General features: G+C 42.5%; 1 protein-coding gene across 5 annotated transcripts in view; it reads left to right on the top strand.

Moving 5' to 3' along the window:
• Window positions 1-25,319, top strand: part of PRR29 (proline rich 29) — a 32,085-nt gene extending 6,766 nt beyond the window's left edge. Inside the window, exons 1-7 of one of the 5 annotated variants that reach the window (XM_077917312.1) lie at window positions 1,696-1,880; window positions 3,139-3,209; window positions 17,316-17,449; window positions 20,269-20,444; window positions 21,127-21,222; window positions 22,893-22,974; window positions 23,336-25,319. In XM_077917312.1, coding sequence (XP_077773438.1) covers window positions 1,797-1,880; window positions 3,139-3,209; window positions 17,316-17,449; window positions 20,269-20,444; window positions 21,127-21,222; window positions 22,893-22,974; window positions 23,336-23,490 — 798 coding nt within the window. In that variant the 5' untranslated portion in view covers window positions 1,696-1,796 and the 3' untranslated portion in view covers window positions 23,491-25,319. Of the gene's footprint in view, window positions 1-897; window positions 1,014-1,689; window positions 1,881-3,138; window positions 3,210-4,079; window positions 4,872-10,782; window positions 10,961-10,985; window positions 16,001-17,315; window positions 17,450-20,268; window positions 20,445-21,126; window positions 21,223-22,892; window positions 22,975-23,335 lie in introns of those variants that run through there. The other 4 variants (XM_028703204.2, XM_028703203.2, XM_028703207.2 and 1 more) reach the window with 4 other exon arrangements.

The following is a 25,319-nucleotide window of genomic DNA, read 5'->3' as shown; positions in this document are numbered from 1 at the left end:
GCGTAATAGCAGGAGCAGAAGAAGAAATACTATGTGGACACATCATGGGGGGGGGGGGGGGAGCAGCCAGAGTGTATTCAGGGCCGCAGCATTGGTGGCCTGTGCTGAGGGAAGCCTGTTGCTGGTCCTGTAGCCCAGAAAGGAAACAAGTTTTACAAATCCACCAACCAAAAGGAGCACACTATCAAGATGAAATATCACCCCACAGACTGCACCCACCTGCCTCAACTGGGTTTTCAAGGCCTTCTGAAAACCTGAAGTTTGATTATGACTTTACAGGGGTCAGTTGTGAGTCCCAGAGTTGTGGCTTAGACTGCCATGTGCAAAGATATCTGTCATTGTGATATACCCAATCCTTGTTTGAGAAACTTAAAAAGGAGTGATGTCAACTTCCCTTATTCTTTCAACTGCAGGGAAATTGTATTCCCATACAGTGCTACCTCAGGTTAAGTACTTAATTCATTCCGGAGGTCCGTTCTTAACCTGAAACTGTTCTTAACCTGAAGCACCACTTTAGCCAATGGGGCTTCCCGCTGCTGCCACGCTGCCAGAGCATGATTTCTGATCTCATCCTGAAGCAAAGTTCTTAACCCAAGGTACTATTTCTGGGTTAGCGCAGTCTGTAACCTATTGTAACCTGTATGTAACCCGAGGTACTACTGTATATTAGCTCCTAACTTAGTTCACATAATCTAAGCATTGGCATCTTCTTAACTAAGCTACTTCTCTTGTTTGTAGAATTTCACTTGGTTAGCTCGCTGTCCAACACTTCACTGTATTGAAAGTGGAGAGATTGTTTCACTGCCCAGCTAATTTACAAGGCTTTTATCTGCCATTTGTCTTTGCAAAGTGCCATCTATGGCCCAGAACATTCATTGCACCCTTTCTTTCTGGCAGATTTAATGGATCTCATGATGATACAGAATGCCCAGATGCACCAAGTCATAATGAACAACTTGGCCATGTCAGCAGTGGCGCACTTTGAAAACAGCCCAGCCCAATCTCTGGCACAGGTAGGTAACTGGAAGGGAAATGCTCTGTTCCACAAATGGAAGAAGAGAATTTTGGTTGGTCCACATTTTTAAGCAAAGGAACCTAATTTGCACCCCACCTAATTTGCACCAAACTAATATGTAGGTTGGAATGTAATTTGGAAATTGCACTTCTCTGAATTTTGCAATTCAGTTCATAAACGAACTAAACTGTGTTTGACCTGTTTGTTTTAGAGTAAAATAAGTTTAGAATTGCATGCAACGAGCTAAAATATGCATTTAAGTACATATTTAAATAAGAATTTTCATTTGGACTTTAAAAAATGCAGGCTAATGTGGAAATTACAAGCAAACACGTGATATACAGGGCAGAAATAGGCTGATCTGTTCCTATTTTAAATGGGAAAAGAGGTTGACATTTTCTCCTTTCCTAAATAATCCTTCTGCCTTGCACCCCGGACACAGCCCTATCACAATCTAGCATGGGGTTGGAGGACTTGAGATCAAAGCTGGGATTGGGAGCAGAGGCCTAGCAGAGTGGAGGGTTAGCTTAACTTTTATTTTTTCTGCTTCAACTCTGCCCCAAAGACTCTTCTCCATAAGAGATAAAATATACCCGGTCTCCCTGGAGGAGGAAAGTGGGGTCGATGTATTCCAGTGGACATTTCTCAAGCCTTTCACCCTCTCTTTCCTGCAGGTGTCCCACGTCCCTTGGCAGATAGAAGACGAGGAAGAGGATGACCCAGCCCCCCTTGTGTTCCACCATCATTATGCCCCCTACCCAAGCATTCTTCCATTCATGGGATGGCAGTCTCCATCTCGGGTTCAGCAACAACCTGCCATTCGCCATGTAGGCCCAGACCTTCAGCTGATGGGGAGGCAAGACAGGTCAGTGTAGCTGGAGATGGGTTTATGAGGAAAGGATAGCACAGTCAAATGTGGAGGGGCACAGATCTTCACTGAGATGTTCATATCTGCAACTCAACACTCCAAACGTTGCATTCAAAAATATAACATTAGCACAAGTAGTGAGATAATAATAGACACTCGCCAGAAGACTTCCGGGACAACGATGAACCTCACAGAGCTGTAATTCCCAGCACCAAACTACAATTCCCAGGATTCTTTTTGTTGTTGGGGGAGTCGTGTTTGTAGCCAATATCTCCCAACTTCTCACCAGGCAGGGCAAAGCCAGCCCAAGGGATTTTGCAGCAAATAGTGCTTTGCCCCTGACCCATCAAAGTCAAGGTGAGCATAGTACCAAAGCCAGCCAGGTTATTCTGGCACGTCAGGCAGAAAATCCCACTAGGAACCTCTCTCCCTACCTAGCAGTTAAATCACACAGACAATCAATTTAATAACTAACCATTTGCTGCCTTAAAACCAGCTGCCTGCGGTGGCCACCTAATGGTACGGCCAGGACCCTGCCCATCCAAGTTCTACTGCCTGAATAAATAGCATAGATATGGATATGGGGCCTTTTGTTCATGATCTAGCCCCCTTCTTTCAGTCCCAGAGAAGGACAAGGAGGTCTGTAGAGCCCTGAAACCCCTGCACTGTGCAGGCCTTCTTCCTTCGGCCTCCAGCATTTTCACCAGACAACTAGTAAGCATGTCCAAACTTAATTTTTGCTGCCATCATAATAAGGCCTAGAAAAGTGACGGGGGGGGGGGGAGCAAGACATAAAAGATAATACTTTGGGGGTGCAGGCATCTGTAATTATTATTATTGTTGTTATTGTTATTATTATTGTTGTTGTTGTTTATTTATTTATTTATTTATTTATTCATTCATTCATTCATTCATACCCTGCCCATCTGGCTGGGTTTCCCCAGCCACTCTGGGCGGCTCCCAATCAAATATTAAAAACACAGTACAGCTTTAAACATTAAAAACTTCCCTAAACAGGGCTACCTTCAGATGTCCTTTAATACTAGGATAGTTGTTTATTTCCTTGACATCTGGTGGGAGGGCGTTCCACAGGGCGGGTGCCACTACCGAAAGGCCCTCTGCCTGGTTAGCATTAGCTAAGCTGATTCTCCTACTTGCACTCCTGTGAGGAGTCCTGTGAGGCACACAGAATTTCCAGTGGAGATTTTTGCACCCCAGTTTTTACTAACTCTCCCATCTTGACTTGTCCCAATAGGGAACCAGTCCCTCCACCCCCACCACCAAGCGCCACTGGAACTGTGATGGCCGATGTCCCACCAGCTTCAGGTAAGGGTGGGTGCTGCAGGCTTTGAAGCATCTGTTTCTGAAATCCCCAGCCAATGCTATTATTTTCCCAAGCCTTTCCGTGCAAGTGGGCTTTTGGTATCTCTTTGTCCCAGACATCCTAATGCTGACTCCATGGCACCTTTGCCACCTACTTAATGTCCTATGTCATTTTAGTCTAATCCTTTCCCAGCCTGGTGCCGTCCATGTTTTGTTTTGACTACAACTCCCATCAGCCCCAGTCATCATAGCCAACAGGATGATGGGGGTCGTAGTCTTAAAAGCCTGGAGGAAACCAACTTGGGGACAGCTGCTCTGCACAAATATATTCCCTCCCACTCCACCTGTTCAATACTACTACTACACGTTCCCTGCTTCCCCCAAAGTCCTGGAGCAGCATTACAGGATTCAGAACACTGGAAATAAGTTACTTTCATAATATTTGCTTCATCTACAGATATATAAAAGGAGAGCCTAGGTGGAGGCAAACAGGCACTTCCACAGCAGGCGGCCAATCCATCAGCCCTGCTTCTCCATTTGGCTTATTCACAGCTCGCTCAGTGTTCTTTCTTCCTTTAAAAAACAACAACATTGCCCAATTTTCTAAATTGGCTCTAAATGGTTTCTCTTCCTCCTCCCACCAGCGGGAGGATGCCACCTTCCTAAACCCTGATGGGTGCTACAATCCAGGGCCGTAGAGAGATTCCCTGCCAGACATTCCTGGCCATTAAAGTCCATTTCAATTCTTTTGTTTTAGGACCCCGATTAAGATGGCTCAGCTCACAATGCTATTAAATATATCTGGCGGGTGGGGGAGATCTGGGGCTGCCTTTATGCGCTGGCAAGGCTGACATAAGTGGTTCCTCCTTTCAGAATACTATGACTACACTGAGGCACGGAGGTGAGGTGAAAGTCTGGCCTTCTTAAGCATTTACAGAACAAGACACAGGCCTCAAACTCTGCCTGGCTGCCCCTTCAGCATCCGAGACTGAGCAAACAGCACTGCTGTGACATGGATAGCTTGGTGGCATATTCCTCCCCTTGTTCGATCGAGGCCTCTAAGTGTGTGCATTTGGAATAAACTTCATCAATTTGTCTGAGTTGCAGTTAATCCTAAGAACATAAGAATAGCCTGCTGGGTCATGCCAAAGGCCCAGTTAGTCCTGGACTGTTCTCACAGCAGCCATCCAGAAGCTCTGTGGGAAACCCACAAGCAACAGCCCTCTGTAGATCAGTGCCAGTTATCTGAATAACTTATATAACCATCCTTCCTCAAAACGTAAGGCAGGGGTAGCCAACCTGGTGCCCTCAAATGTTGTTGGACTACAGCTCCCATCATCCCTGATCATTGGCCATGCTGGCTGGGGCTGATGGAAGATGGAGTCCATCACCAATGGGAGGGTGCCATGTTCCTACCAATGCCTTACGTGGAGATGGGAAAATCTGCCCAGTTCCCCTCACAGAGCTACAATTCCCATGGTTCCCTGGGAAGAGGGACTGACAGCTAAACCACTCTGAGAATTATAGCTCTGTGGGGGGAATAGGGATCTCCTAACAATTCTCAGCACTCTTCACAAACTATTGTTTTCAGAATTATTATTTTTTTTTGTGCATGGGAAGCCATAACTGTTTAAAGTGGTAGCGCTGATTTTGGCGGCAGCAAAATAAGGAAGAAAAGAAAGAAAAGAAATGATGATTAAGGAGGGGTGAAAATAAGGATCAGCTGAAGTGGGAGCTGTGTGTATGGTACGTTTGTATCCAGCTTCTGTGTATTTCCTGTGTGTGTGTGTGTGTGTGTGTGTGTGTGGTGTGTAAGTGTCCTGTGTGTTATGTGTGCAAGTGAATGTGCATGCAGAATGTGGGATGGCCACATTCCCTCTGCTCAAAAAAAAGTTTAGCCACTTCTGCTATAGTGAGTCCCAGCTCACCAATTGAGGACCAATGGACTACATCTTGTAAAAAATAAAAATAAAAAAGACTTCCCTGGGTTTCCCCGGACATTTTAACCAATTTCTGAACATTCTGACCATTTTCAGCGGACAAATAACAGCGGACAAATCACAGGGAAATTCCAGACGTGTGCCAGCCTACCCCTCTTGGCCTTATTTAGGAAATGTCCAGCACATGGAATAAACTTTTACAAACGTGTTCCTTTCCAGATGTTTTTGTTTAATACTGTTATACTTTCTGGTCATATTGGCTGCATTGTCATATGATTGTCCTCTACATTTACTGGCATCTATTTCAAGTTCACTGAAGTAGTTCAGTATCAGCTCAGTTGTGCTTTCACTGGTGTGAAGTTAAAAAAAAACTCCAAAAGCATTCAACTGGCAATCCATCACTAGGAGAAACATTATCTAACAATGACAGCAAGTTGATCAACATGGGAAATATTAGATGTTGAATCAAGTGATAATCTAAAATAACCTGCCTGTTTGATGTCACTCAGTGTTGCTTCTCAAACTGTGTTAGCCATCAGCTGCATAACCTCTTCACATGTAGTTTTGGATAAGTACGATGACTGACCAGAGTCTTTGCCTCCATGCTGATTTATGTGAGCACACAGGAAGGGATCAAATTTGGCAATTAATTCAAGCAATCTAACAAATTTGCCATTGTTTGGTGAACCAAAGGTTTCATCATCTCCCCCCTAAATGCCAAGCCATGTTCTGCCAAAAGGGAAATCACTGAAATAACTTGCTGAAGTACATGCCTCCAGTAATCCTGCTCTGCTTTTATTTGCTTTTCGAGTTACTATGTGAGCGTTTGACCATGCTTTTTCATTAAGTGTCTTAGCAAAGAGTTCATATGATTTTTAAAATTTCCATGGGGTTGAAAAAGATAAGTATGATGCCAGGCATCAAATCTAATACAAGCTAAAGCTGCCGTTGGGGTAAGTTTGGTTTGCATACAGAACAGTAGACTTTTCCTTTCGAGGGAGAATGAATTATTTGAGCAGAAATTGGCTTAGTTTTTGTGTGTTCACTTTGAAGGTTAAAAGGTCCGTCCCAGTGCTGACATTCCGATGGGCCTTCCTCAATCTAGAATATTTCTTCATTATTCATTGTGGCCCATAAGCCTGTGTCATTACAGTGGTACCTCGGGTTAAGTACTTAATTCGTTCCGGAGGTCCATACTTAACCTGAAACTGTTCTTAACCTGAAGCACCACTTTAGCTAATGGGGCCTCCTGCTGCTGCTGCGCCGCCGGAGCACAATTTCTGTTCTCATCCTGAAGCAAAATTCTTAACCTGAAGCACTATTTATGGGTTAGTGGAGTCTGTAACCTGAAGCGTATGTAACCCGAGGTATCACTGTATTGTATCTGTAATGACTAGTAGCATGGACAGCTGGTATTTTTGTGTGTGCAATGCTACAATTTTTGCTGAAATCATTTGATTTGTTTTCCAATTCTTTAAAATGCTAATGAGTTTGAACTGCTGCTTTTGGTACAACTACCTTGTGGCATGTTCCTTCAGCACTTTGTGTGAATTCTTTGGCTGTAGGTCTTAACACTTCATTGTCACTTTCTCCAGAAGTTTCTGACAATAGTTCTCTCTGAAGTTCTTGGGTGGCTGCGTTCTGTATATAATCTGGTTGTTCTTCAGTTAGCTCAGACTGCTCAGCGTGATCTTCTTGATTTCCTTCTGTTTGCAAACACAAATGTTCTGTATCTGAGGGACTGGATAGGGCTGTTTCTGCTTGTTGTACGAAGCCATATGATATGACATGATTAGTTTTAAATGTTTGAGTATTTCCTTCTGTTCTTCTTGTTTTCTTTTACTAGCACCACTTTCATATTGCTTACTCATTATTATTTTCACAAAAAAGTGAAAGTTAAATATTACTGTGATTCACAAGGATATGTCAATCAATCCTCAGTTGCTCTCAGAAGGCGTGCTATAATGATAGACAGTGAACTGAACCCTTGTATTGCTTCATAGCTGACTTTATCATTTGATTCTGAGTAGCTTTAAAGCCTCCACAAACTTTTCTAAGCAATAAGTACGCACCTGTCTAACTGCTGTACAGGCACAGACTCATACATGTTTAACGTGACTAAGGACCTGGGCCCAGATAGCAAAATCGGCCTGTTGTTTTTTTTTTAAAAAATTGGCAAGAGTCCAAGTCCCCCTAGATTACGAGGCCTAGGGCCACAGCCCATACAGCCTGTGTGTAAACCTGACACAGGTTGGGACTCTCCATTGAGCCATAGCAGCCCATCCTTGAATTCAACCCAGCAGCTCTTGTTCCCTGAGTCCCCCTCTTCCTCCAGCACTGGTTGTAAAGAGTGCTGACAACTCAAAATCAACATGCAACTCTCTAGTGCCTGGGTAGGCAAACTAAGGCCCAAGGGCCAAATCCGGCCTAATCGCCTTCTCAATCCACCCCACCCACGGTCCGGGAATCAGCGTGTTTTTACATGACTAGAATGTGCACTTTTACAGTGGTACCTCGGGTTACATACACTTCAGGTTACATACGCTTCAGGTTACACACTCCACTAAGCCAGAAATAGTGCTTCAGGTTAAGAACTTTGCTTCAGGATAAGAACAGAAATTGGGCTCTGGCGGTGCGGCGGCAGCAGGAGGCCCCATTAGCTAAAGTGGTGCTTCAGGTTAAGAACAGTTTCAGGTTAAGAATGGACCTCCGGAACGAATTAAGTACTTAACCCGAGGTACCACTGTATTTAAAATGCATCTCTGGGTTATTTGGGGCATAGGAATTTGTTCTTTTTCTCTCTATTCAAAATATAGTCTGGCCCCCCACAAGGTCTGAGGAACAGTGGACCGGCCCCCTGCTGAAACAGTTTGCTGACCCCTGCTCTAGTGAATTGTGGTGTTGTTGTTGCTGAATCATATCATTCTTCCAAGAAGCTCAAGGTAGCGTGTGTGGGTTATCCTCCCCATTTTATCTTCATAACTAGCCTATGAGGTGGACTGGACTCAGCGATTCAGCGATGTGGTGATCAGTATTGAATTTCAGGAGCTCCATGTGACCCAGTGCCCATCGCCACCCCAAATATGCAGGCAGCTGTAGTGATCCTTTAATATATTTATTTTAGTTCTATTTATTTCACTTTGACAATGTATACATCGCTTAACTGTAATTGTCTCTAAGCAGTGTACAGGTAATCCAATGAAGCGTTTGGTTTTTTTAAGGTAGGGTGCACACCACACATTTACACCCACCACCACCACAAATCCAGGGAGCTGTAGTATATCCATTATGAAGCTACAGTTCCCCTTACAAACTACAGTCCCCAGGATTCTATGCAGCAACTCACCAGCTTTATATGTATGGCATGTATGCAGCCTTAGTTAAAACTAAAAAAATCAGAATAAAAACTGCTGGGTTTTTTTTAAAAATATATATATATATATTTAATTTTCAATTTTATACATTTCAATAATTTTTTACAATAATTTTAACATTTCGAAACCCGACTTCCTTCCCCCCTCTTTCTGCGGTTCCTTAAATTTATTTTTTATATTTTCTGCATATTCCAAAATAACTTAATCATTTATTCATCTACTTTAAGTGTATACTCATAGAAAACTGCAGGTTATTACAATAATCCTGCCAATGTTCTTATCTTTTTACAGTTTATTTGTAAGTATTTGATAAACCATTTCCATTCTTTTATAAAAAGTTTGTTATCTTGATTTCTTACTTTTCCGGTAGGTTTCGCCATTTCTGCGTATTCCATAAGTTTTTGTATCCATTCTTCTTTCGTCGGGACTTCTTCTTCTTTCCATTTTTGGGCAAGTAACATTCTTGCCGCATGCAGGAATAAATTTCTATACAGTTTGGGTAGTTCTATCCCTATAATTCCAAAAAGGAAAGTTTCTGGTCTTTTCACAAACGTCGTTTTAAACATCTTTTTCAATTCATTATATATCATTTCCCAGTAAGCTTTAACCTTACCACAAGATAAAAAGAGTCTATTTTCTCTTTCCATTTCCAACACTTATTTGATTTTGATTTACAGTGGTACCTCGGGTTACATACGCCTCAGGTTACAGACTCTGCTAACCCAGAAATAGTACCTCGGATTAAGAACTTTGCTTCAGGATGAGAACAGAAATCGTGCTCCGGCGGCCGGCAGCAGCGGGAGGCCCCATTAGCTAAAGTGGTGCTTCAGGTTAAGAACAGTTTCAGGTTAAGAACAGACCTCCGGAACGAATTAAATACTTAACCTGAGGTACCACTGTATACATTTTTGCCAATTTACATGGTGTTAGATACCATCAATATAACATTTTCATATAATTTTAACCATAGCATGCTATAAATTTTATATCTGTATTCCACAATCGTTCCCATGCTTCCATATCTATATTATAACCAATATCTATTGCCCAATGTATCATTGAGGATTTTACTTGTTCATCCTTTGTCTCCCATTCCAATAGTATCTTATACATTTTAGACAGCACTTTTATGTTACATTCCAACAGATCTCTCTCCAATTTTGATGTTTGTTCACCCTACCCTCGTATCCTATCTTTCTTAAATACTTTGTTCAAATGATGCTATTGTATCCATGTTGTTAATTTTCCCGATCCTTAAAGACTCAGTAGGTGTTTTTCTCCCCAGATATCAATTAGACTTAAATTGTCTGTCATCTTGGGTAGCTTCCCTTCTTTTGTATCGCTTTTTCTTATAGTCCTATCGCATTCCAGGGAAGCTACACCATTCACATCTTCCATCAAAATTATCCTTTCATTCATATATTCAAATAGAATTTCTTCAAGTCTCATAAAAGTCAGTTTTTTCCTCATTTGGTGCATATACACCTATTAGCAATAGTATTTCTCCTTGTGTTGTTATCTGTATTATCAATATTCTTCCTTGCTCATCTTTAATTAATTGCTTTGGATCTAATTCAGGTTTTATATACATTATCACTCCTCTCTTATTTATTACATCAGAGGCCACAAAGTCCCTTCCCAATCTTTTATTGATCAAAATTATTCTAAGTTTCCGATGTGTGTTTCCTGAAATCAAGTCACGTCCAAATTTAACCTTTCTTATTTTTATACATCACAGAGACTAGGACTTGCCGATCAGAAGGTCGGCGGTTTCAATCCCCGCGACGGGGTGAGCTCCCATTGCTTGGTCACTGTTCCTGCCAACCTAGCAGTTTGAAAGCACGTCAAAGTGCAAGTAGATAAATAGGTACCGCTCTGGCGGGAAGGTAAACGGCGTTTCCGTGCGCTGCTCTGGTTCGCCAGAAGTGGCTTAGTCATGCTGGCCACATGACCCGGAAGCTGTACGCTGGCTCCCTCCGCCAGTAAAGCGAGATGAGCGCTGCAACCCCAGAGTCGGCCACGACTGGACCTAATGGTCAGGGGTCCCTTTACCTTTTACCTTTATACGTATGGCCTGTATAGTTTATCCATCGCAAAGCTACAATTCACGTAACAAACTACAGTCCCCAGGATTCTCTGCAGCAACTCACCTGCTTTATAGGTATGGCATGTATGCAGCCTTAGTTAAAACTAAACAATCAGAATAAAAACTGCTTAAAGTTGTTGGTGTTTTGTTTTGGTTTTTTTTAAAAAAAACTTCAGTCGGTGCCAGAGCTCTAGCAGGGAGGACGTGCAGAAAGAAGACACAGCTTCTCATTCCACTCCACCCCACCGCAGTGCAGAGAGAAAGACTGAATCTTTCACTCACCTGGTGAGCAGAGGATTAAGTGCTGCTAGATCCTGTGGTGTAAGTACATTCCTTACAGATGCTGCCCGCCTTGTCTTCTCCCCTCCTGCCTAAACACTCCACTTTTGGCCAGCCCTGGATCAGTTCAGGTGGGGTGATCTGGGCTGCCTCAATCCTATCTGGCCAAAGCTTGATCCACCCAGAACGACCTGGTTTCCGTGCTGAGTCCAAGCTTTAGTTCATAGTCCTAGTTTGAACTGAATGCAGAGGCAAGAGGAAAACAGGATTGTAAAAGCTGTTAAGTGTAGGACTTCATAGGCTTTAGAGATTAATTTTAAATCCTATTATAATGTGGTCTTCATCAGACAAGGAGGCTCTCCTGAAATGATTCAAGATGGGTGTCAGTAAGCATATAAATAAACTTCCAGCCCCACCTAGTTTTCTCATATGGTTTCTCTTCTGAGGCAAGTTGTGCCCTGACTGACCCCTTATCATTTATCCCTGGTGGCCGTCATTATCTATAGTTTATTAGAGTTTTCACATTATTGCAGCTAAAACATAATTTGGGTAATTCCATGACAATCCCAGTTTACAGACTCATTTTTCATTTCCATATACAAGTTAACAAATTCTATATCATTTTAAATATAATTTCCCCAAGTTTCATTACCCGGAAATGTTTTTCAGAATGGCATTTTACACGTGAGTAAGGCAACCAGAAGTATGACATGCAAGATGACTCAGAATTCCCCCCCCCCCTTCAGTTAAAGACTTCTCCAAGAAAGCAATAAATAGGTTAATGTCATTTTATTGTACTGAATGTTTTGCTTTCTCATTTGGTGAGCTGACATTGATTACAGAAATACATACTCCCCCCGCAGCAACAACAATGAAAATAAAAACCTATGTTTTGCTGTTTTTCTCTTATTTGAATTTCTTAGCATTGAGAAAATGTGTTGAAGTATTACTTGCAATGAGTTTTACACACAGAATTTCTTGTGACCAACGCAACACCACAGTGTGCAACATAATGTGTTGTCATGTTTGTCATTGACATCTCTTTTTAGGACTGGCATAATTCCTTCCCTGATTATTTTAGAAACCCTATTATTTGTACCATACCATCAATTTGGTGCAGTGGTTTTCAACCAGTGTGCCGTGGCACCCTAGGGTGCCTTGAATGATGGTCAGGGGTGCCATGGGCAACACTGGCCTCTGTCCCTCTTTCCTTCCCTCCCTCTTCTGATTCCCTCTCATGTCTCTGCCTCCCAAACGCTTGTACAGCTGTTTATTGCAGCAGCCCTGGTTATAAACTCCACAAGCGAATGGTACCTCTGGGTGGCACCTCTATTTCGGACGGGAGGGAGGCAGCTCAGAGACCAGTGACGGTGGCAGCATCTGCCCGGAGGACTCCCAAGGAGAGGGGAGGGGAGAGGAGCCTGAGGGGACTCTCCCCAAGGGAGGGTGTTCGAAAAGGGGTGAGAGGCTGCCAGCTCTGCAAGCAAGGGGTGACATATAATAATAATAATACCTTTATTGTCATTGTACAACCTATATACAATGAAATTAAACGAACCTCCCCCCCCCAAACACTCAATCTCTTATCGAACCACACACCACCTCGCAAGTCAATTTCGCTATGTTATTTTCCATTCTTAGACATAACTGGAATCCTTTCTTTTCTTTTCTTTTTTAAAAGATATTTATTGAAATTTTGAACAGTAAAACAAACTTCACAATCAAAACAAGAAAAAGAAAGAGAACACATTATAACAATCAAGTAAAAACAGAAAAATACAATACCAAACATAAAAAAGAAAAAAGACAAAAGACATAAAAAGACATAAAAATCCAGTTTCTTACTTATTATTTTCATAACCCTCCTTCCTGACTTCCTCACATCTCCCTTTTCTGTGTCCCTTTTACACAATCGTATTCAGCAATGCCTTGCCCTCTTTCAGATCTTATTCTATGTTATACATTTCAACTATTATGTCTCCAATTTTCCCTTTATATCATTTTGTTTAAATCTGACATATTATTCTAGCTTTTTCACCCTTATTCTTATAAAACATTTTTTACATATTCCTTTCAGCTTTGTCACTAATGCCATATTATCTTTATATCCTGCATCCTTTAACATTCAAACATTTTGCAATGTTTTTGCAAGTAGTCTTTAAATTTCTTCCAATCCTCTTCCACTAGCTCTTCTCCCAGGTCTCGGATTCTGCCAGTCATTTCTGCCAATTCCATGTAATCTATCACTTGCATCTGCCATTCTTCCAGAGTGGGCAAATCTTGTGTCTTCCAGTGCTTTGCGATGAGTATCCTTGCTGCTGTTGTTGCATACATAAAGAAAGTTCTGTCCTTCTTTGACACCATTTGGCCGACAATGCCCAAGAGGAAGGCCTCTGGTTTCTTAGGGAAGGTATATTTAAATACCTTTTTCAATTCATTATAGATCATTTCCCAGAAAGCCTTGACCTTTGGGCACGTCCACCAAAGGTGAAAGAATGTTCCCTCAGTTTCCTTACATTTCCAACATTTATTATCAGGCAAATGATATACTTTTGCAAGCTTGACTGGGGTCATGTACCACCTATATATCATTTTCATAATATTTTCTTTTAAGGCATTACATGCCGTAAATTTCACACCAGTGGTCCATAACCGTTCCCAGTCAGCAAACATAATATTATGACCAATGTCTTGCGACCACTTAATCATAGCTGATTTGACCGTTTCATCCTGAGTGTTCCATTTTAACAGCAAGTTATACATTCTTGAAAGTACCTTAATTTTAGGTTCTAACAATTCTGTTTCTAATTTCGATTTTTCCACCTGGAAGCCTATTTTTTTGTCCATATTAAAAACCTCTCTGATTTGATAATAATGTAGCCAATCTCGCACTTTATCTTTTACATAACTGGAATCCTAAGCAGAAATAATGTAGTTGGTTAAGGGAGCCATGGACTCAAAAAGATTGAAAACTTCTGATATAAAGCATGCCCCCCCAAAGAAGTGCAAGTAGATAAATAGGTACCGCTCTGGTGGGAAGGTAAATGGCGTTTCCATGTGCTGCTCGGGTTTCAGTGTTCTGTTGCGCCAGAAACGGCTTAGTCATGCTGGTCACATGACCTGGAAAAATTGTCTGCAGAGAAACGCCGGCTCCCTCGGCCTGTAAAGCGAGATGAGCACCGGCAACCCCAGAGTCGTCTGCGACCGGACTTAACTGTCAGGGGTCCTTTACCTTTACTTTTTAATCATTATTATTTATTGATTTTCTATACTGCCCTCTATAAGCTTCATTTGGGAAGCTTATTCCATTTTAAAAGGATGCAGTTCTTAATTACAACATATTAATTATAGATATACATTACCACCTCCAGGTTTCTCCAGATTCTCTGATAAACAAATTCAGGAACATTCAGCTATGCATCTAATCTGATTAAAATGTATTGCAGGTGAAAATGAACAACTCCTAAACTCTTGATCAGTTTGAACACAGAAAAGTCTCTATAATGGCCATGCTTACATGTATAATAATAGTCTGGTAAATGCAAAATCAAGTCAAGGTAGCCTATGAATATTAAAAAAAAAATCTGCACCATGTATAAAGCAACTTACAATATAACTTTATAAAAACCAGCTCATAATCAAATGGCCAATACATGGGTGAATTCCATGGTAGGAATAACAAGGAAAAGGATGGAAAGCAAAACAGCCAATATCATAATTCCTTGATACAAATCTATGGTGCAACCACATTTGATAGACTCTGTCCAGGTCTGGTCACAGCACCTTAAAAATGATATTGTACAGCTGGGAAAAGGGCAGGAAAAGGGCAACGCCCTTTTTATTTTTAAATCACACAACCAGATTCAGGTCTTGGGACACTTAGAGTACACACTTGCCAAGATCTGTTTAGGTTCTTGTCTAGGATTGGCCTGGGTGTTCTGATTCCTTCTATTCAGGCAATGTTCCTGGGTTGCTAACATAGGAGCCAACTCCTAGGGGCCAAGGTCCCTTCGCATGTGCCCCCATAAAATATTTGAGGGGGCTGGACCTTCCCAAAGTTGATCAGCAACACCATTAAAATGGTGTGTGCAGGCACATTATGTGATCAATTTTCAGGACGGCGCTTACTTGGGCCCCCGAAATATTTTATCCAAGCAGGGTCCCCCCTCCCGTGCTTTTCCCTGGAAAACCTGCACTTTACCTCTGAATCAGAGCAATCGGCAATTGCTGTTTGCTCCGATTCAGCAATAAAGTGCAGGTTTTCCTGGACAAAGCCCCAGGACCAAACAACAACATGGCGTTTTTAAAGCCAAGACCTGTGCCAAAGGAAATCTGGATGAGCCCAAACCACAAAGTGTCCCAGTGCAAGGAACAGTGCCCCTCTAATCCCTACATGAAGGAACCAGAAAGATGTGCATCCTCTGGCCAGATCTAAAACATACATTTCCGTAATATACTCAAGCAAATCCACAAAGGGCCCAGGACTACAGTTCTGTTCCTGTGCACTGCATCATTATAAGACACTGGAAACTGACACCAGATTGTCATAAATGACCCAAACATTGCAGAAGTGTCCCTGACCCTGTGCTTTTCAAACGTTCTAAAGCAAAATATTCACCCCATTAAGCAACTATGTTAAACTCAATACAAATTGCTTTGGTCAGAATACTGGATAAAATCCTGATACAAAGTCAGACTGACTCAGTGTGCTTTGGCCCTCCTACACCAATACTTTCAATACTCTTGTACATGACACTCCCACAAATCCCTGGACTTAGGATATTTGCAGTATCAATATGAAGGCCATCCCTCTTCTCCACCCTGGGATGTTCAGCTGCTTTGAATGTTGCAACACTAAGAATATAAAAGCACTCGTTGACCTTCCTCAAGGCTGCAAATCTCCACGTTTGCTCTGCTTTCATCTGGCACCATCATGGAGCTGTTTGAGTGGACCCTGTTTTTACTCATCGTCTTGCTAATTGGGGTCCTTTTCTTTTCCCAAAGGAGTGATGTCTACTGCAAGATGGTGCTTTTCTATGGCTGGATTGTAGTGATGAGCATCCTAGTGCCCCCTTGGGTAGCTCTAATCAGGGGGTCTAGAGTGGAAAACCTGAAGTGAGTAGGCAGCCTTGGCTGTACCCGCATCTTTTTGGGATGGTCACATCTCTGGGAACAAGGTGGTACCAGGCACATCTACCTGTTCCTCTTGAAACAGGCCAGAGATGCTTGGGAACAGGATAATCATTTGAAATACTGTGTATCCCATTCTGGTTGATACCAGTCAAGAAAGTTATGGTGGAATTAGAAAAAGTGCTGGAAAGGGAACTAGGCAAGGATGCCCTTTATCTCCTTTACTCTTTATATTGGTGTTAGAGATATTAATGAATAAAATTAGAAGAGATGAGAATATAAAAGGGATTGTGATTGGGGGGGGGGGAGTATAAAGTAAGAGCCTTCACGGACAATTTGATCATCACTACTGAAAATCCAATAGAATGTATTCCAAGAGCAATAGAACGTATAAATGAATTTGGACACCTAGCTGGCTTTAAGATAAATTTTAAGCTAGTTGGAAAAATAAAGTAGCGTAACAAGAATGGCTGGAAGTCAAGTCACTTGGTGGGTGTCCGTGGCAGGTAAGTGTGTAGGTATGTTGATATGTACAGTATAGGTAAGTATTATATAGAATAATGTAGGTATGTTTTATGTTATGAAAATAAGGGAGTGTGTTGTGTATGTGTATTGTGTAAATGTACAGTGGTACCTCTGGTTACGTACTTAAATCGTTCCGGAGGTCCGTTCTTAACCTGAAACTGTTCTTAACCTGAAGTACCACTTTAGCTAATAGGGCCTCCTGCTGCTGCCACTGCACAATTTCTGTTCTCATCCTGAAGCAAAGTTCTTAACCCAAGGTACTATTTCTGGGTTAGTGGAGACTGTAACCTGAAGTGTATGTAACCCGAGGTACCACTGCATATGTATGTGTTTTATATGTTAAAAAATTTTAAATAGAAAAAATAGAAAAAGGGCTGGAAAGGAAACCAAAATTATCAAGAAGCTGGAGCAGCTCTCCTGTGACGAAAGGTTACAGCATGGGGGTGCTGGACTACAGCTCCCACAATCACTGACCATTGGTTACACCAGCTGGGATTGATGGGATTCGGAGTCCAGCAGCAAGGAAAAGCCACAGGGTCCCCATCTCTATCTTAGTCTGTGAGAGACTAACAACTGGCAGCTTTAGCATTCAACAGCAAAGTGGGAGTTGCGACAATTGAAGGTGGCAGGGAGGGGATTGTATTTCCTTCTTCCCAGTAATTCATCTCTTATATTGTATTTTGTACACAGCAGTTTTCTGAGGAGGCAAGGTATGAACACTCAAATAAATGCAGTTCCTTGTCCACACTGCCTGCCTGTTTTCTGCCCCCTGCAGGATTCTTTGCTTCGTGATGCGGCAAGTCAGATATTTACTTGGCGTCAAGATCATAGTTCATGGCTCCGAGAATCTGAATACCAAGGGGCCGTATATGGTTGTTGCCAACCATCAGACCATTCTCGATGTTCTGGGTATGTTGCTAGCCTGTGGCTTTCGCAATTTTGCACTGAAACGTATTTTGGAAAAGATGTGAATTTTATTAGGAGCATAATCCAGGCCCAGATTCAAGGGACGAGTGTCCTGGGGGGGGCAGGTTGGGGGGGCAGAAGGCGACACCCTGCTCTGCTTCCTGCCTATGATGCAGATGAAGTGTGGGAGAAGGAAAGAGAGGGTGTGCTGCAGGACCTGCTCAGTGACTCTTCATCTTCTCCCTCCCCCCCCCCAGCCACTTATCTAACCCCAGCTTCCCTCAGGGCTACCCCACCTCCTTCTTCCTCATCACTGGGACATCAACAGGCCCTCACACCTCCATCAACCCTCCACCATCTTAACCACAAATCTCTTCTCCGTCCTCCAGGGGCATAGACACCAACTCTCTGGGGTCCTGTTCCCTTCAGCCGCCCCAATAAAATATTTAGCCACCCCCCCCCCCCATTTTCTGCAAATTTCTGCATCCCTGCCCTCATCCCTCTCTTGGGCAGCCACCTCTCCAGCAGCCAGGGGCCACCCTCTTTTCCTGGCTGTCCTACCATTGCTTTTTGCTATTTCCAAGCTCATCTGAGCCAGGGCAGCGGGAGAGGTAAGCGGGCAGCAGGCAGGTGAACAGACAGAAAGGTCTTGCGTACGGGTAGGAGCCAAGAGGCAAGTGGGCAGTGGGGGAGTCCTGCGCCCAGTTGCATACAGCGGAGGAAGGTGCGATCTTCAGAAGTGGGGGAGAAAGCAGAGGGTGCCCCCCGATATTTTGTTCACGTTGGCACCTACGTGCCAGGGGCACTGGTTGCTCATCCTCCCATCCTGGCCCAGTCTACTGCTGTTCATGGCTCTACCTGAGCCCTGTATGTCTGCAACAGGAGAGGAAGGTGGAAGCATAGGCTTTTGCCCATTGTGGCAAAATTTGTAGATCTGTCCCTGTTTCGTTCCATCTCCAGCCTCAGGGAGGGAGGAGGCAAGATAGGAGCACAGTATGCATTTGAGAGGAGGCAAGAGATGCGAGCTTACGGCTCAAAATCAAATTAGAAACATGAAATTAAGTGTTCCTAAATCAGAAACATTAAAGTCATTCAGTTTTTTTAGATTCTCAATTAAGATGAATCAGATTATCACTGATCATTGTGCTACGGAAGTAAGATGAATGCAGAGCTTTTTTTTTCAGCCAGAAGGTGTTCATCTATCAGGTAAACACCATTGCCATTCTAAGAGAACAAGGGAAGTGTTCATGGATGGCATGCCTATCTCGCTTACGAGAAGGCCAAAGTCCATAAAGATTTTACAAATCACATACTCAGGGATGCACTAGTTAAGGTCTGGAACAAATATAAATCACAACTGGAATCACAGACCCCTTGATGGCTTTCGCCCCTAGAGGTGCATGCTGTGAAAAAACTTAATATGAGAACGAACTGGCCATCATATAGACAACTACTGGAAGAAGATCAATGAAAACTCAGAATAAAACCCTTTGAGGAGATACTACAATTTGTGACAGACAGATGGCAATATCTGCAACTAAGAAGCGTATTTAATTCAGATTTTAAAAAAGGTTTTGCAAAACAGGATTCTATACTGAGCACCACAGTATTACAAAATAATAAGAAGAAAACATTGTCTAAAATATATAATTTTTTCATTGGATTGGGAACTGATGGATGAAGAAGTGAAAGAAACCATGGTCAAATGGGCTCAAGATGTCAGACACATGATATACTTAGAGCAATGGGAGAAATTCTGGCGAGAAGATATACTATTTACCGCCTCTTATACGATTAAAGAACATTTTGTTAAAATGTTCCACAGGTGGTATTTAAGCTGGCCAAAATCTATAAACTGAAATCCAACCTCTGTTGGAAATGTGGCAAAGAAGCAGGAACAACAGTACACATGTGGTGGGGTTGTGAGTAGATTAAGAAATTTTGGGGAGTAATACATGAGGAATTAAAGAAAATGTTGAAAATCCCAATTGTTAAAAAACCAGAGGCATATCTCCTAGGCTTGATAGGGAAAGATATACCGCAAGTGAAAAAAAGATTTTTTTCTATATGCAACTACGACAGCCAGGGTAGTGATTGCTTCTAAATGGAAATCTCAAATCTTGCCCCCAAAAAAGGAGTGGATTTGCAAATTAAATGAATATTTAGAATTGGCAAAGCTAACCTCAATCATAAGATATCAGTCAAATCAAAAATTTAAAAAGGAATGGAAATGTTTCGAAGATTATATGTTACAATATTGTTCTAAGAAAGATATGCTAATATGACTAGAATAAAAATGTAAAGTATATCTATGAATTGGAAAAGAGAAGATATAAAAGAAACACAAAGAATGATACATTTGGAGAATGCAAAGATAAATGTGGAAATAGAGATTTAAAGAAGTCAAATTGTGGCGGAGGGAAGCTGTGGTGGGGGGGAGTATTATATGATAAGTATGTAATATTTGTTTTCAGTGTTTTTGGATTGTTTTTAATCTTTTTTTCTTCATTTTTTGTTGATGTTTTGTTTTTTTCTGTATTATTTAAACAATAAACAAACAAACATGCAAATAAGAAAAAACATGGTGAGTTCTGGCACCTCTTTTTATAGGAAAATAGCACTGGCGAATGACAATGTTTGGAATTCCTTTTTCCCCTACAAAAGCTGAATGCATGTCCAGGAAGGTGGGTTAGGAGCAGGGTAAATTCAGAAAGAATAATTTCTAGCCACAAAGCCTTCTCCACCTGGGGATGTCGGAATGACATGTCAGAATGCAAGTGACCCCAAAAGCCCCATTTAGAAAGTGTTTCTTTCTTTCCAAGGAATAGCGGAGGTACTTCCTGACCGCTGTCTGATTCTTTCCAAAAAGGAGTTGAAGTACATGGGCCCGATGGGCATCATCTGCTGGCTATGCAAATTCATTCTTCTCGACCGCAATAATAAGCGCTCAGCCAGAGACACCATGGATCACATCACAAGGACCCTGCTGCAGCAGAACGTGAGAGCACATGCAGAGAAGGGGGCAGCTCTAGGAGGGGAGTAGCTGGGAAAGGATGGCTGGTGGGAGAGGAGTCAAAAGGACCCTATGAGACTGCAGCAGCCCCTGGGAGGGGCCATCGCTTGGGGTGGGGGTAGAGTGCATGCTTTGCAAAGACAATGGCTCCAGCTGCTGGCTTCTCCAGCTGAGAAATATTAATTTAAGTAGCAGCAGGTGGTGGGGAAGTTTCTTTACCCATGCCCTTGGAGAGATCCTCCCTGGTAGAAGGCAGATTCCTGGGCACTGGGGTGGTGAAATATTTTGCTCTGCACACCAGATATTTGGAAGAGGATTTTGCCAGGTGGGTGAGTAAAGAAAGGATGTGTGCCATGCATGACTATAAGGAGAATGTGGCTTTAGAGCCATCTGCCCCAGGGAACAAAGGAGAAAAGAGTCTGCCCTGCTGAGGAACTGCAGCCGTTCCTGGGGGCAGAAGGGCATTCAGGGTAGGCATATCCTCAGTCCCGATGCAGTCTCATATTTTCTAACTGGTTTCTAGCTAGACCGTTAGCAGCTTGAGTGACAGGCCAAAATACACTGGAAAGAGTGAGGAAATAGTAACATTGCACTGTGATCTCCAAAGATGTGGTCTGTGGACACATTTTAATCTGTGGCCATTTTTCTCTGCCCGTTTCCTATGCAGCTGAGGGTCTGGGTTTACCCAGAAGGCACCAGGAACCGGACGGCCACACTACGTCCCTTCAAACGAGGAGTCTTCAGTGTGGCTGTGAAGGCTCAGGTAAACGTGTGAATTGTGAAATAGATATTTGTCTCATGCTGGCGGATTTCATGGGCTTCCATGAGTCAATCATGCTACATTTTTGGTGGCAAAACCTGATTCATCACTCAGGTTTACCATTCCTGAACATTTGTCACAGTTCTGATCTGAGAGACTTATCAAAATGCCTACCAAATGGAGAGTCTCTCTCTTTCCCTTTCTAACCCTAATAGCTGTGCTGGGTTTTGCTCACCAAGCTGGAGATTAGTGGGCAGGGCTAATGTCAAACAAACAATGATGGAGGCTCCCTAAAGCAAGGATAAAGTTTCATACCCCTGGGCTGCTTTGGGGGTGAGAGGGAAGGGATAAGCATTAGCGGGACACTTCTGCGGTCATGAGATTTTAGGTTTCCCAAACATAATACTGCCAGGAGTGGCTGGCATGGTGCCTTGGAGCTCTTAATTTATAAACTGCAGTTTCAGAGGAGGTGGAGGAGGGCAAGGAGAAAGAACTTTGTTGATAAAGCTGGCCGTTATCTGTTTTATAGAGCCAGTGGGAGGCATTTCTTTCTGTTGGGCTCAATGCCATTATTTCAATATTTTGTGGGGGGAGGGGAGGGTGGGTTGGCCGGCCCACCCATGAGGCAAGTTGAGGTGACCACCTCAGATGGCAGGATCCACAGGGGCAGCAGATCTGGCCTCAGGGAACACATCAACCGCTTTTGTTATAACAAGAATACAAAACTGAAAAGGAATGCACTGTAGCTAAATATTATGTTCATTTTTCAGATGGTCTAATCCTTCCCCTGCCCATCCCTCTAATATTCTTAAGAGGGCCTCTTCTCCAGTCTTCAGAGAGTAGCTGGAAGTGGGGAGGCAGAAAAAGGTCCTTTCCTTCCACTCTGTAGTTTTAATCTGAAATCTTCGACGCAGTACTGCGCCCAGAGTTCAGAAACTGCTCGCGCGAATGAAATTCCCTGTCCCAAAAAGTGCCTAGAACAATGGGAGTTTCGAACTCTGGCGACATCTGCCGCCTTCTTGGTGGCCTCCTGCAATGTCGCCTCTTGTCAGATAGGAGGTGCTGCTGGTCTCCTCCAATCCCTAGGGAAGAAATTATGTGTGCCGCCCAGTGCTTCAGAGCAGGCCTCTTTGCCCTCCACAATGGCCTATGATTCCCACTTCACCCCTGTCAGGTAAGGTTGATTTGATTCCCCACCCTGTTCCCAATGTAGATCTTTATTCGCCCCAACCACCAGGGGTGCCAACTTGAAAAAAATATTGGGGGAGGCCAGGGGACTTTGCCCAGCATAATTGATTACAAGACGAAGCGCACACACACACACCATTTGAATGGCAATGTCTGTCAACTTGCAGGAGGGCAGCCCCTCAAATATTTTATTGGGAGAATAAGAGACATCGGCCCCTCAAAGGTAGCTCCTATGTACCCCTCTCCTGTGCCTGATCTTCACTCACCCCTTCTTCCCTGAGGGCACCAGTTGGTGGTTTGCCTCATGCACCAAACTGTCTTGGGCCGGCTCTGGTTGGGTCAGCCCCAAATAGAAGGCTTGTTCCACCTCAGGTAAGAGTCATACTCTGAAAGGCAAGACCATCCCTGTAGGTTCACCTTCCCTGTTAAAACATGGCTTAGTGCCTTCTGGGTCTCTTAATTTCCCACTGTCTTTTGCTACACAGATCCCCATAATCCCTGTTGTGACCTCCTATTATCAACAACCCCCCAACCTCAAAGATGGCCAGAGGCCCTTTTTTTGTAGAGGTGAGTGAGTCTAAATGACAGTCTTGCTTATTTGGTTTATACACTTCAACGTGAAGTGAGAATGTATATTTTGCTTGAAAGCCTTTTCTACTCGCTTTAATTTGAATTTGAATGCTGTATAAAAATTGCCACCTTAATCATTATATGACTTATTTCTGGGGAGGGGGGTGTTTATCCACTCGTTTCTCCACCTCTGTACAACACTGCCATTTTGGACCTGTTCTGAAATTTATTTAAATATTATTCCTTTATATACCCATGTATAGACCACTGCTTAAGGCATAGACTTTACAAGGCAATTTCCGCATAGAATTAAGTTGCACTGTCTCTCTTTCTCTCTGTTGCTCCTTGCCACTTTCAGATAAGTGGATCATCCAGATTTTGCCCAAGATAGAAACACGAGGCCTTGGGCCAGAAGAAGTCCCTGCACTTGCTGACAGCACACAGAAACTGATGCTGGATACTTTCAATGAGATCAATGGGCACATAGTTTTAGAGAAAGATACCGGAGAGTGAGGGCCTCCTTATCATTGAAGCCTGGGAGGACCCACCAACCAGGAAGCTAGACAAGAACTTTGCTTCCATCCAACAAGACGAGGACAGAGGAAACGCCTCACTCCACCCAGACCCAACTAAGACCAGGGCCACGTAGTGGCTCAGCTATATGACGACAGGATCCAGGCATCTCTCCAGCCCACAGAAACAACAATTCTATTTAGCAGCACTATTGAAACGTCTAATAGTTCCACTAATCAATCACTCATGCTACCTTGGGCTGAGATTCCTAGGATTGGAAAGGCTGCTCTGATTTGTCGCCCAGCAATTCTGCAATTATTGTTAGCTCTCATTAATATCTCACCTTTCCTCTAAAGAGCTCAATGTGATATATAAGATTCTTCCCTTCTCCTTTTTATCTCCACAAGAAACCTATGGTGTAGGTTAGGCTGGGAGACGGGTGACTAGCCCAAGATCAGCCAGTGAGCTTCATGACTAAGTTGGGATTTGAACCCTGGTCTTCCACATCCTAGTCCAACACCCTAACCCTTCTCCTATATTCAGGAACTGGTATTGCCCTGTAACTTCAAAGAGCAAGATGTGGAGTCCTTCTCTCTCCAGATTTTGTTCTTTCATATATGTATATGGTTTTACAATTTAATATTCAGTCAAATAACACAATATAACATTTATCATATAAAAGAAAAAAAACCCTCTCCATCACTTCCCTCAACTTTCCCTTCTGGATCTTTAAATATTTACTACTTCTGCTTAATTGTTAACTTGTTTTTATGATCTTGTATCTGAATGCTCTAAAATTCTTATCATTTTTATACCAAATTTTCATAATTACATCTTACACTCAATTACATTCCATATTATTGTATCTTGACCTTTAAACTTGTTTTCTTACTTGTAAGTGTTTAATCAAACCCTGCTAGTGAGTCCATTTCTTTACAGTATTTCTGTAAATACAACATAAAAGGTTCCCAGTCTTTTTTAAAATCTTCATTGTCATTGTTTCTGATTCTTTTTGTAACTTTTGCCATTTCTGCATATTCCATAAGTTTGACTTGCCATTCTTCTTTCATTGGTATGTTGTCATCTTTCCATTTTTGGGCTAGGAGAATCCTAGCCCCCGTTGTTGCGTACATAAACAACTTCTTCCGCTCTTTTGCTAATTCCTGTCCTATTATACCTAACAGAAATGCTTCTGGTTTTTTAACAAAAGTTTTTTTAAACATCTTCTTCAAATCATTATATGTCATTTACCAGGTTTTTTTTATTACTTTAGAATTCCACCACATATGACAAAACGTACCTTCTTTCTCTTTACACTTCCAGCACTTATTGGAACTCCTTGTATACATTTTTGCAACTTTAACAGGAGTTAAATAACATCACTACATCATTTTCATATACTTCTCTTTCAAAGTTGTACAGGCAGTAAATCTTAAATCGACTTTCCATAATTTTTCCCAGTCTTTCATTTGAATCTTGTGTCCCAAATCTTGTGCCCATTTAATCATAACACATTTCACCTCTTCATCTTTGGTTTACCATTCCAACAATAAATTATACATTTTCTTCAATATAAGATTTTGTTCTTTCAGAATCCTAACAAATGGGCTCGACAGTCTTTATTTATGGACTTGACCTGAATGCATCAGGTGAACACAACTTGTCTTGAGATTTGCCACATCCAATCATCTGCCCAGATGTTGCAGCAGTCCAAGGTGCCCGAATGACCTGGGCTGAAACTTCCTGCAAGGTTAAGCCTGCTGCGCCCTCATCGGAAGATCTCTTAGCTGAGCGTGGGAGGTGGCGTCTGGATTTGAACCTGAAGCAAA

Source organism: Podarcis muralis, chromosome 13 (genome assembly GCF_964188315.1).
Source record: "Podarcis muralis chromosome 13, rPodMur119.hap1.1, whole genome shotgun sequence".
Taxonomy (NCBI): domain Eukaryota; kingdom Metazoa; phylum Chordata; class Lepidosauria; order Squamata; family Lacertidae; genus Podarcis; species Podarcis muralis.
Note: the sequence above shows the minus strand (reverse complement) of the source record. Positions and strands in the feature narration are given on the sequence as shown.